Source organism: Leguminivora glycinivorella, chromosome 2 (assembly GCF_023078275.1).
Source record: "Leguminivora glycinivorella isolate SPB_JAAS2020 chromosome 2, LegGlyc_1.1, whole genome shotgun sequence".
Taxonomy (NCBI): Eukaryota; Metazoa; Arthropoda; class Insecta; order Lepidoptera; family Tortricidae; genus Leguminivora; species Leguminivora glycinivorella.
In genome coordinates this window covers 16,460,565-16,474,136 of record NC_062972.1, presented here as the reverse complement: position 1 = coordinate 16,474,136, position 13,572 = coordinate 16,460,565, and the positions used below count along the sequence as shown (strand labels likewise).

General features: G+C 37.5%; 2 protein-coding genes across 2 annotated transcripts in view; both read right to left on the bottom strand.

Moving 5' to 3' along the window:
- Positions 1–13,572, bottom strand: part of LOC125240834 (peripheral plasma membrane protein CASK) — a 252,926-nt gene that overhangs the window by 156,617 nt on the left and 82,737 nt on the right.
- Positions 5,027–5,748, bottom strand: LOC125240849 (amyloid-beta precursor protein-like). Its single transcript, XM_048148993.1, has 2 exons — positions 5,591–5,748; positions 5,027–5,287 (listed from the first exon to the last, which is right to left on the bottom strand). The coding sequence occupies exons 1-2, from the start codon at positions 5,676–5,678 to the stop codon at positions 5,064–5,066; spliced, it is 312 nt and encodes a 103-aa protein (XP_048004950.1). The 5' UTR covers positions 5,679–5,748; the 3' UTR covers positions 5,027–5,063.

Here is a 13,572-nt window from a genome sequence, read left to right as displayed (position 1 = left end):
AGGAGCGCGTGTGACTGTTGAGTTTTTGAATGATTTGAAGTTTGTGAATGATTTTATTTTGTGTGTATTTGTGTGGGCATGAGGTGTTTGTGTTGCGAGAGTCAAATCAATAATATGAGTGGTACAAATTTTATTAGGGGGCCTCATGTGTGAGAAACTCAACACTCGAATGCTGCGTAACAATGCGAGCCGAAATCGCCTAATCGGAAGTGTCCGACTTGGTATCGACTAATCTATACACGTTGTAACATGAGAAACCAGAAATCAAAACCTGGTTTCTGGTATCTGGTACCCGGTAACCGGTAACCGGTAACCGGTAACCAGTAACCGGTATCCGGTATCCTGTATCCGGTAACCGGTATCCGGTAACCGGTATCCGGTAACCGGTAACCGGTATCCGGTAACCGGTATCCGGTATCCGGTAACCGGTATCCGGTAACCGGTATCCGGTAACCGGTGACGGGTCTCCGGTATTCGGTGACCGGTAACCGGTAACCAGTAACCAATGACCGTTAACCGGTATCCGGTAAACGGTGACCGGTAACCGGTAGACGGTAACCGGTATCCGGTAAACGGTAGACAGTAACCGGTAACCAGCATCCGATATACGGTATCCGATATCCGGTTTCCCGTGTTCGGTTTCCCGTTTCTGGTTTGGTTTTGGTTTTAGTTTTAGTTCTGTTAGTTTAAACAAAAACAAAACTGAAAACGAAAACGGAAACCGAAACGGGAATGGAAACGAAAACCGAAATCGAAACCGAAACCGACACCGAAACCTACACCAAAACCGACACCGAAACCAAGACCAAAACCGAAACCGAAAAAAATATTTAAGTTCCTAGAAGTAAAGAGTGACAGAGATAGCACTATAATCATTTTAAGTTCCTGGTAGTAAAGAGTGACAGAGATAGCACTCATGTTAGTCAAACTCGTGGTATGTGCACTTCCCGCACACAGTAAAGAGTGACAGAGATAGCACTATAATCATTTAAGTTCCTGGTAGTAAAGAGTGACAGAGATAGCACTGTAATAATAAATTTTATGTTCCTGGTAGTAAAGAGTGACAGAGATAGCACTATCATAATTAAAGTTCCTGGTAGTAAAGAGTGATAGAGATAGCACTCATGTTAGTCAAACTCGTGGTATGTGCACTTCCCGCACACAGTAAAGAGTGACAGAGATAGCACTATAATAATTTAAGGTCCTGGTAGTAAAGAGTGACAGAGATAGCACTATAACAATTTAAGTTCCTGATAGTAAAGAGTGACAGAGAATAGAGATAGCACTATAATAATTTAAGTTCCTGGTAGTAAAGAGTGACAGAGATAGCATTTTTGTTATTTAAATTTCTGTTAGTAAAGAGTGACAGAGATAGCACTATTGTTATTTAAATTTCTGTTAGTAAAGACGTAAAGAGTGACAGAGATATCACTCACGTTGGTCAAAGACGTGGTTTATGGACTACTATTTGGACCCCCCAATGTCACGCTTTTTTAATCCTTTAACATGGATTGTCACATTTAGTATGACGTAATATATGAATGACGCCTAAAGATTGAGAGAGACAGCAATATTGTTCTTCAAATTCGTGGTAGTGAGAACAGGGTGCGTAGCCGAATGGCACAAACGCTCACGAAACGAAACGCTAGTAGATATCTATCTCTATCGCTCTTGCGTATTGGCGCGACAGAGCCAGACTGCGTTTCGTTTTCGTTTCGCGTCGGAGAAATGGCATTCGGCTACGGGGCCTGAACAGAGACAGCACTATGTATCGCGCGGCCGCCGACTACGCAAGTCGCCGCGTAATTATAATAACCGTTCGGCTCCTTTTTAGATCGTGTACAGTCAACAACACAGCTGGCAAGACAAAGTGCCAAAAATATGTATAGAGTATTTTATTTCCTGTACAAGTGTTGGTACTTGGTACATTAAGGTATGTGTATACATATATTTGGCACTTTATCTGTATTCACAGCTGAGTTGCTGACTGTACCAATAACGATCAACTATGAACTTTTGTGGTTTGTTTTAAATAGTTCTATGCAGATATAGATTAGAATACCTATTCTATCGGTACTTTTTGTATAGGTTATTATAATAACTGGACAAAATAATTATAATCAGTGCCGGCGCACTCCGCGATCACGATTCTTTCGCCGAGCTACAAGGCCTTGATATATAGGATGTATTATTTTATCAGCAACAAAAATATGTGATGATATTGAATTAAGGCAAAACAAGACATATAAACGCTCTCCATTATTTCCTCCCTGGTTTATGAAGCTAGAACAATGATTTTTAACACATACGAAATTCGTACACTGAAATAAAGTGATGATACTATAAATATACTCGACATTCAAAGTCGATAATCTAGTGACGTGAGAAGTTATTGATATAACAGAATTTTGCACAAAATAGGCTCACCCTTTGATGTTGAAAATGCCGCCACTCTATAAAACAAACAGACCGCACACGAGCAGCCGACATTAAATTCTATTGCACGGCGCGAAGGTCGAAAGCCGCGCCCGCACCTGGGCGTAGGTAGCGAGATCGGGTGCACGTGCGCTTACCTTTGAAATCGCCGACACACAGGTGTCGCCGTTCGCCCTCTCTTTTCATTTATGTTTCTGTTTCAATCGGTTAGCCGTTTGCCGGCCGGCAATAAAGGTTGTTTTTTTAACCGACTTCAAAAAAAGTAGGAGGTTCTCAATTCGACTGAATGTTTTTTAGGGTTCCGTAGTCAACTAGGAATCCTTATAGTTTCCCCCTGTCTGTCTGTCTGTCCGTCCGTCCGCGGATAATCTCAGTAACCGTAAGCACTAGAAAGCTGAAATTTGGTACCAATACCAATGTATCAATCACGCCAACAAAGTGCAAAAATAAAAAATGGAAAAAAATGTTTTATTAGGGTACCCCCCCTACATGTAAAGTGGGGGCTGATTTTTTTTTTCATTCCAACCCCAACGTATGATATATTGTTGGATAGGTATTTAAAAATGAATAAGGGTTTACTTTTACTAAGATCGTTTTTAGGGTTCCGTAGTCAACTAGGAACCCTTATAGTTTCGCCATGTCTGTCTGTCCGTCCGTCCGTCCGTCCGCGGATAATCTCAGTAACCGTTAGCACTAGAAAGCTGAAATTTAGTACCAATATGTATATCAATCACGCCCACAAAGTGCAAAAATAAAAAATGGAAAAAAATGTTTTATTAGGGTACCCCCTACATGTAAAGTGGGGGCTGATATTTTTTTCATTCTAACCCCAACATGTGATATATTGTTGGATAGGTATTTAAAAATGAATAAGGGTTTACTAAGATCGTTTTTTGATAATATTAATATTTTCGGAAATAATCGCTCCTAAAGAAAAAAAAAGTGCGTCCCCCCCCTCTAACTTTTGAACCATATGTTTAAAAAATATGAAAAAAATCACAAAAGTAGAACTTTATAAAGACTTTCTAGGAAAATTGTTTTGAACTTGATAGGTTCAGTAGTTTTTGAGAAAAATACTGAAAACTACGGAACCCTACACTGAGCGTGGCCCGACACGCTCTTGGCCGGTTTTTGATCATATTAATATTTTCGGAAATAATCGCTCCTAAAGGAAAAAAAAAGTGCGTCCCCCCCCTCTATATTTTGAACCTTATGTTTAAAAAAATATGAAAAAAGATCAAAAAAGTAGAACTTTATAAAGACTTTCTAGGAAAATTGTTTTGAGAAAAATACGATAAACTACGGAACCCTACACTGAGCGTGGACCGACACGCTCTTGGCCGGTTTTTTGTTACTCGATATCTCCGAGAATCGTGGACCGATTTTCAAATTATTTTTTTTAATCGAACGGGTATAACCCCGAGATGGTCCTATTGGCACCAAGTCCCAGGCGGCGCGGCGCGCGCACGCCGCCGCCACGCCGCCTGGGGCGCGTCTTACGTCCTTCCTATACAAAATGTACTGAGGAGACGATTTTTGAATTACACTCAGGTGGCGTGGCGCGGACGTCCGTTGCGCGCCCCGAGACACGCGACGCTCTGGTGTGGCCGGTACCTTACGTCCCTAACCTATTAACCGATCCGCCGCGGTGACGCGGCCGGTGCGCGGCGCGCTCTCCCAGGCCCGCGCCCCGCGCGCTCCCCCGCCCGCGACAGCCGCTCTACGACAACTTTGCACCCTTTTAAATTACTGACATTTACAGTTTCTTAAGCGCGACCTTCACAGTATTAATTTTGATAAAATCATGATTATAGTACACAAAAACCTGGTCTTAAGCAAAAAAATCTCAGTTACAATTTATACCTACTGAGAAATTCATGTTTATTTAAGCGTTAAAAATATATGTTTAAGATCGGTGTTAAATGTCTATATATACTTAATACAATGCAAATTGATATATATATCATGGTCACCATTTTTACCTACCTTTAAATGAAAACTACACACTACATTAAATGAAAACGGTAAAAAAAAGTACACGATCAGATTTATTTTCTGTGTAATATCGCTAATAACTGATCGCATCTGAGTGCACCACAAAGTTAATCTAACAAAGTTTTCGGTTAACTATTTTGCTGTTAGCGAAAAGTGGGATAATGTACTTTATCTCATGATTTTTATAAGATATGAATACGATCGTCTTTTTTTTTATCTATGTACATAATTACTATTTGATGCTTAATAATAATACCCAATAAAATATCAAAAAGGACGAGTTATTGAATTATGTCCAGGGTACCTTACTTTTACTCCACTACACTCTCCATAGACCAACAGCTTAATAATTATTCGCGCCGCTCCATTAATTTACAGGTATTATTTACTTTCCATTCGCCAAGTTTATTTTGTTCGTCAGTGATATTGCAAGAAATATCAAAGTTAAATAATTTTTTGTTCTGATGGCGTGACGAATGACGAACAATTGTTACAACATACCAGTTAAGTAAGAACCAAAACTAAGTTTTTTTTTACAAGTATGTTTAGAGGTGTAATAGAATCATGGGAGAAATAAACGCTGCTTAGCAGCACGTTTGAGATTCTTAGGTATTTATGTAGACATTTAAATTCTACTGTAATTTAACGCCTGTACAATACGCTTTACACTCTGCTTGAGATTCAAATCTGTTTTCGTTGCCCCCACATCCTGAGTAGTACATCGGCATACATTTTCTAGTAACAATATCGAAGAACCAAGCATGTAACATAAGACCACATGGTCCTTTCGAAGGCGCTTGGTAGCACAGGTAAGGTATGTTTCTTAGGTTAGACGGGAATGGACCGTCGACACTACCTGAAAATAAAAACATGGTTGGTGAAAAAAAAAAACAATGGAATTGAATTGATGATTAAGTTGAATATCTACTACAATTTCGATCTTCGAGGAAAATCGTTTTGCGAGATCCAACGTGGACAGCGTATACCAATCCGTTATACCGGATTGATAACGGATTGGATTATAATCATAATACAGGTATAACGGATTGGTATACGCTGTCCGTCTATACATATATCGGTCTGTTTCTTATTCATCGAGGTCTACTTAATGCTCTGATTAATTAAAACAAGATTACAAAAAAATGAGGTAGGTACTCACGTCCGTCTTTAACATAATCATGTCTAGAACCAAAACCTGCAGCAACCTGAGCTCCTGCTACCAATAGGAACAAGTAAAACAGAAACATTGCAGCCAAATCGGTGGTAGGTCAATGCAGGTAAAATGCATTTAATCAATCATACACATAACTCGCATTCACGAGTTTTATGGGTTACGATATGAAATCGAAGTAATTTCGTTTAGATGGACATACCTAACTGGTTGATTACTACCACAGCGAAGTGAAATTAATTATTTTTTTCAGTATTATTTCGCTGAACAGACGTCTGGAATGAGATGTTTTCTTGTAATTCTTAGATATTTACATGAATTTGTGGAAGATGTATAAAGCCGCGCGCAAAACGCAACTCATCATGGTAGCAGGGTTTTATACAACTCCAGCCCATTGAAGTTATATTATTTCTATTAGGTACATAATGCACAATTGCACAGGGTGTAACATGTGTAGTACACTTGTGTACAGTTGCATTACATACGCGAACAAACACATTTGAACACGTTTTACGATCATAATATTAGAATGGCGATCAGATATTTTTATTCCCGTACATACACACACTGAAAAACAAAAACAACGGTCAGCCTAAAGTCGTTAAAATGTGTCCCTAAAACTGTTGATACGAGATAACAAGCTCAGCAATTAATCAATTGGCAGGGTGCAAAGCGGGTGGAGGGGGTAGCTGAAACGATCACAGCGCTCACTACGGCCAAAATTGACATCTTAGTCGCTGACTTGCGCTGTCAAATCCATATTGCAGTAACCATTTTCATGTCGTTTTTGAGATAAATTTAATACGGGCCCAGTAAAATTTGTTATGGCGAATTGTAATAATTCCAAGAAAAGTAGCGACTAAATTCTAGCTATTTCCAAGACCGTGGTGGAAACGAAACCACCGTTTAAGTGAATAGTTGCCGTAAGAAGAAAAGTGTCTTCCAATCTCTGAAGTTTTACATAAAGTGCGTAATCATTTGATACAAGTATTGAATTGAATTTACGTTGAATTTATAGTGCAAATTTTATTGGAGGTAGAAAAACCGACGTGGAAGCCAATCCCAGTGTTCCATGTTCCATCAATCCATGTTCGAAAATCATTTTATTTGTTTCCTCATCTGCATGTGCTCCTGTTTACAAATCGAAACGGATTGACCAAAATGCGTAAACATCGAGGTTTCAATGGGAAGAAGGAGCACGAGAACAATAGAAGCAGAAGCAGTCCATCCACTGAAGGCTTATCACATTTTAAATAAAATTCCTGAGAACTTATTTCATCGCATTGATGATTACATATTTGATGTGATATCTGCTAAACCTCCAATATTTTCAAGTAAATGAAACAAGTTTTTGTAATGTATACTATAATTAAAAGTTATCATAGCTAGTTTATTTTTATTTTACAGTAAATTATATTTATAATACCTATACCTATAGTTAGCCTATGAAAGTGACATAGCATAGCAATGAACTGATCAACAATTTCAAAAGCCAATGATTTATTAATACTTTATTGCACATAGGTACAAATGGTGGAAAAAAGTCTTCAATCTCTAGATATTTATAATACCTATACCTATAGTTAGCCTATGAAAGTGACATAGCATAGCAATGAACTGATCAACAATTTCAAAAGCCAATGATTTATTAATACTTTATTGCACATAGGTACAAATGGTGGAAAAAAGTCTTCAATCTCTAGAAAATGCCCAGCTAGCACCAATTTCTTGTCTTTATTCATCGTCTTAGGTTGGAAAATGATTTCGTGAGCGATGGCACGAAACCCCGTTTTAGTCACCAGTTTGTTAATTTCTCACTGAAAACAACAATTTTAATGTTATTGGCGATAATGTTGTAACCACCATCGTCCAAAATTGTCTAATATAGTAAAATAACACAAGATTTCATAATTTTTTTCACAATGTTTACTTACTTCTCGCTTGAAAGCGGCGACAATATTGTCCATAATGGTCACCTGTCACGTGGCGTGTCGTCGCGCACGGTCCCAATAGCGCTGGACAATGGAAATCAGTGCCGTTGTCATATAAACCGAACAATCAGATATAAATGACATTGAGTCCTGGTTTCATCTTGTTATTGGACCGGAGTTCTTAAGTGTTTTGTAAGAACAAAAATACTCTTCCATTTTAGGTGCAAATAGGGACGAAAATGAATAAAGATATTTTTCAAGCAAAGAAAGGTTACTCCAATCAAGCAAAGTGCTGATGGTAAAGAATCATTCGTCGGCTTGAGAATAATCAACCCGGTGGGTATAAAGCAGAATTAAAGTTACGGCCACAGTCGTCGGCTGGAGCCGTGTAACTTGAATTGCGATTACTTAGGCGTCATTAACACGCAGGGGTAACATACTGACGTTAATAGCGACTTTAAGGAGCATGTTCTTGTTCTTGCTGTTATGGGATAGCTACTTAACATATCTGTGGTATTTTCAAGGCAATCATGAAAACAACGTGTGCTTTTAATAATACATATTATATCATTGGCGATGTTTCCGAAGTTCTCTAGCACTCAGCACTCTAGAACCGACAAAGTATACGTTCACTGAATGATGTTATGTTAGCAGAAGGCATTTTTATAAAGACAGTATACATACGTTGCTTTCTAAGTTTGTATCTAAATTTGTGAATGATTAGAGTAGGTAGCCCGAATATTCGATCATTATGAAGAAATATACAAATAAATAAGTTGTTATATTGTTAACGGTAGGCTTTTAAAACAAGTGATCGTCAGTTAACAGCGTTTTCTGTTAAAATAATTTTTAAGAAAAAAAAACCCGCCTTCCTTTGGGGTTCTGGTGATAAATACTTTCAAATGTTGGATTATGTTATCAATTCGTCTGTATATTTTTTAATGTTTGTTATTCGATATCTCCGTCATTTCTGAACCAATTTTGAAATTTGGATGATTCTGAAGTACTTACAGATGAGAATGATTATCAGAACGGAACTCTAACAAGGGGCGGCTCACTCTTCATCAGCAGTTCCACTGCACCAAATGTCACTGTTCTGGACGTAAGTGCATGCTGTTCTTATAAAAATACCAAAGTCACTATAAGTGTGCCGTTCAGATTTGAGGAGTTCCGTTCTGACCATCATCAGCAGTTCCACTGCACCAAATGTCACTGTTCTGGACGTAAGTGCATGCTATTCTTATAAAAATACCAAAGTCACTATAAGTGTGCCGTTCAGATTTGAGGAGTTCCATTCTGACCATCATCAGAGTTCCATTGCACCAAATGTCACTGTTCCGTACGTAAATGCATGCTGTTCCTTTAAAAACACAAAAATCACCATATGTATGCCTTTCAGATTTGAGGAGTTCCCTCGATTTCTCCAGGATCCCATCATCAGAACTGGGTTCTGAGAAAAATGGGACCAATCTGTATGCATATACATTCAATCAAAAAAAATTTTTTAAATCGGTCCAGTAACGACGGAGATATCGAGGAACAAACATTAAAAAAAAATACAGACGAATTGAGAACCCCTTCCCTTGAGATTTGGAAGGCGGTTAAAATATAACGTGTGATTAATATTTGAGTATTTATAATATAACTTTAGAATCGCAAGTCAACAGCCGTGACCGTTATACAACAAACAACTTTAAATAGAGTATGCTACTAAGCCACAAATGTTACTTTTGACAGGGGTTAGCATATAAAACTTAATAACGCACTAACGATCCCTAACCCTTTCTTGTGCCGTTCCCCAACTCCCAGGACGCCAAATTTATCTTTAGTTTGTAATTAGGTACATTGCGTTCTATAAGTTACGACGTTAGCTGAACGTCAATGTTACGAGATAATTTATCGATAAATACGGCGATATCGATGACGGGTATGGCTTGGTATATAGAGGAGTATACTGTACTTTTGACTTGTATTTCAGGTTATTTACCTACCCTATTTTGTTTAGGCAATAAAATGGTACTCGAATTGGTCGAGTACACATCAGTCGAGAACGCGGGCGGGACTACGGGGAGGACAGTTCGTATAGCAGATTTTGGGTTGTGTCGCCAAGTCGATAAACCAAATAGTATTTTTACTGCAGACTTACACTGGTTAATACAACTATGATAAATGTACAAAGTAATATAGAATATTTGCCATAATAATAATATCCAGAGAGAATAATTGTGATTAGTACGTATGGCGAAGCGCCCGTCCCTTTTCTCTTAAAAGGGAAATTGACTGTTTTCATTGATATGGAAACGGTCAAATTTTATTGTAATATGGATAGAGCATTGTCCAGTCCGACAAGACAAAGGCACACTGAGAAGCCTGGGCCGCAGGGTGTACGGGTTTATGCTGACAAACGCCTCGCTGTTGTTTAGGTGAAGCGTGTATGAACTGAACGCGCCTACTCTGCAGCTTACAATGCTTGTTGACTAATTTACAAAGGCATTTTTTTAGCCTCGTTAATAAATTAGTCCTTAAACTGTGAGAATCATGAAGAGGGACCAAATAGGGATGCGGTGCTACGGTATGGGTTAGAATGTTAATGTCATGTTGGATGAATAACTAGCTCGGGTTTTGTTGTTGATAATGGTACAGTCAACGAAGTAAGATAAACATGGAAGCCGCTTTTAAGAACATTACCGTTCAAATTCTTGGCACCGTTTAGCACACATACACAATTACGCCTACATTTACACAAGACAATACGTTTACAGGCCCTGTAATCAAAATTGGTAAACAAAACAATAGTCATCTCTTTTATACTAATGCACACAGATAAGTGTAGCTGAAATGCATATAATGTCACTAACTACCAATCAGCGATTTTATTCGGCTAATAACCTTCTTGCTGTACGTACTGGCAGCTAAGAATTCGCGGTTCGTATTTGACTAAAATTTGACACGAAAAGGGATGGGTTTATGTTATACATTAAAGAACCAAGCAGAAATAATTTTAATTTTATGCATATTAAAAAATAACTATATTATAATTAATTTGTTGTTATGAAGTAACAACCTACATATGAAAATAATAATTATGTCGTACACGTATGCCGCTATAATAAGTATTTTTATGGCTAGATAAATTCAATTTATATCTGTATATCAATGTACAGTCACGTTCAGGTTGTTGTCAGTTGCCATCTATTGTTAACAGGTGTTAAACGTAGGCTTTCATTTTATAAATTTTACCTTTTCAGGGCTGGTCAGGTTTTTCAATCGCCAGATAAATAATATCTGTCAGATAAATGTCAGCTGTCACTGTAATTTATACGTGTGATGAAAAGGATAGTGATAACTTTATCTGGTAGATATATTTATCTGGCGGCTAAAAAACCGGCCCTTAAATATGTAATTACTTAGATGTCGCCACCGAAAGATAATAACATAGAACACTACTTTCAAACAAAATGACAGCCGAAAAGTGGTTCCAAAATCATAATACAGCGTACTGACACCGGACGTCACGTCTATTTCTATTCTACAACTTTCTAAATTAACACGTTTAGGGACGATTAGTGACGTCATCTGTCATAGACCAAAGGAAACAAATGACTACGCGTATGCTATATACCATACGTGTCCACGAATGTGTTCAGATTGGCCATTTAAATCACTATGCCCGATGCCGGTGACACAAGGTCTGTGATCAAAATAATCGAACTCCTATGCCACTGACACGTACGTGTGTTTAAACAAGTTTACTGGCCTACGTCGGCCGCACAGCAGGCAGGCAAACATGGTCGCGCGATATTAATAAAATTATACAAAAATGAAAGTTTTTAAATATAAATGGCTATTAAAAATATTGCATAACATCATCCCCATACAAAAGTAGCTCGTACAAAATAAATCGAAATAATTATGATCCTCGCCAAATTACACATGAAACTTAATCCCATATTTTTCTCCGTATTTGTTGGAACGACTAGCACATGATATTACAAAACAGTGCGGCATATTCTTTTTGTAAACATATATTCTAAATATGTCGTACTACGACTGTTCCGACTGGCCGCCATTAGCGCACTGACAAGCTCCGTGGCACAATTTTTAGGCCCCGCCTACCGTGGCACAATATTCGTGGGGTCATTTTTGAGAGCTCTTTAGACATCTAGGTATATTAACAATCGCTGGGTACAGTCAAGTGCAAAAATAAGTATCGATTTTATCCGCTCAAAAATATGTACCGAGACCTTATTCCGCCGACATAAAGTGCTATGGGACATATTTTTGATAAGTTGTACGCACCCATATTTTTACACTTGACTGTACCACTGAACGCCTTGTAGGACACTACTCCAGACACAATAAAAAGAAGAATGGGATTACGCCTATACTACTTACTACTTACACCGGCGTTTACTAAGGTGTTAAGAACCCTTATGTATGTAAACCCTTGTCGTTATATACTGTAAACCCTTGTAGTTAAGTGTATAACGAATATATAGTCATTTTGTTTCTACTTAACTAAATATGATAATTAAATAAAATCTATGTACCCAAAAAGAACACTTTACTACCAGCAAACTTTAAAAAGAAAGCGATAGTATCTGTCACAATGAGTAGATAAAGGGCTTATATATTTTAGTGACAGTCAAGATGTGGCGCGCGTCCAAAAATATTTTTATGATATCTGGCTGCCACCATGTTTTAAGTTGTTGCAGTTTTAGACTGACTGCCAAGAATTTAAAATTTTGGAAATTATTTAGGATAACTGAAGAAACACTTGAAAAATAAATTATAATAATATACCTATTACATAACGGTCAGATACAGCAGGTTCCTCTATGTGCTACCTTCCTATTTTACTTAAATATATCTAAACACATATTATAAAAACTTATTTAAGATAACAATGAATAAAAGGTTTTGTAAATACAAAAGTCTGGAATACCTACCTACCTACCATTGTTCCGTGATGAGAAAGACATGACCAATACAATAGCTTTTGACTTTATTTTGTGTGATATTTATTGAGTTCATCGACACAGATTGAAGCATAATACACCCGAATTTGGATGAATCAATTTAAAGTATCCATTTTGGGTCTGATTAATCGCGGAAGCTAACTGAAAACATCACATTATCAGGGCAGAAAATCTAATTAAGTTGATACTGTTGAGCTTACTCAATTTCAATTCCTTTTCAAAGATAAAATATTTGATACCAACACGCGCAATTAATGAATCATAATTAAATTTGAGTTTGATAATTTGCCTCTTCGTTTTAGTATTGAAGAAAATTATATACATTAGGTATCATTGGTTGCTGCAGTTAAATATGTATTTTAAAACCTCGATTTCAATTACCCTATTCTGACAACCTGACCGAGTATTTTTCGCTATACCAAACTATAAGTATCAGAATTTTTTATTTTATTTTAAGGTCAGTGCGGGCAAGACCGGCATAGTTTATTTGAAATAAAGTTTGAGTGGATAAAACTCTATAATAAATGTAGTCTGGCGTAATGCGCATGGTCCTATGGGATAGCAAATATCATATTTTACAAAGGTTTTATAATATTTTGGCGAAATAAGGTAATTTTAAGTGATAAAAATCACATTTTTTAAGGCTCGGCGGGTTGACCGTCTCCTCGCGGTGAGTACGGGAAGACCGTCTAGTGCTTGTTGTCGCGTAATTTCATATGAGACTAGGTTCCAAAACCATGATCATTGTTATTTAACGTAACAACAGGGCATAATGTGTTAGATAATTAATAAAATAACGTTTAAACTTTAAACATATAAGCATTTTTCTATTTATAGGGCAAGACCGGCATATGTCCCGTAGATGGGGTTCATAACCTTTTCTTTTCAGGTTCAGATATTTCATAATATTGTTTTTCCAACGAACACCTGCGAATCCAGTTTAGTCACGATATTACAGGCTCATATCAGGCATGGCCTTAATATTTTATATACGGGGTGTGAATCTAATACGGGCGATTGAACTCATGTTGACCGTTTCAACCGTTTCAAGGAGCTACGG

Bases quoted from the DNA above. Each gene is read 5' to 3' on its own strand.
- LOC125240849 (XM_048148993.1), bottom strand. From the start codon at position 5,678: ATGTTTCTGTTTTACTTGTTCCTATTGGTAGCAGGAGCTCAGGTTGCT. The intron at 5,288-5,590 runs GTGAGTACCTAC...TTTTATTTTCAG, and splicing joins TGATTATGTTAAAGACGGAC to GTAGTGTCGACGGTCCATTC.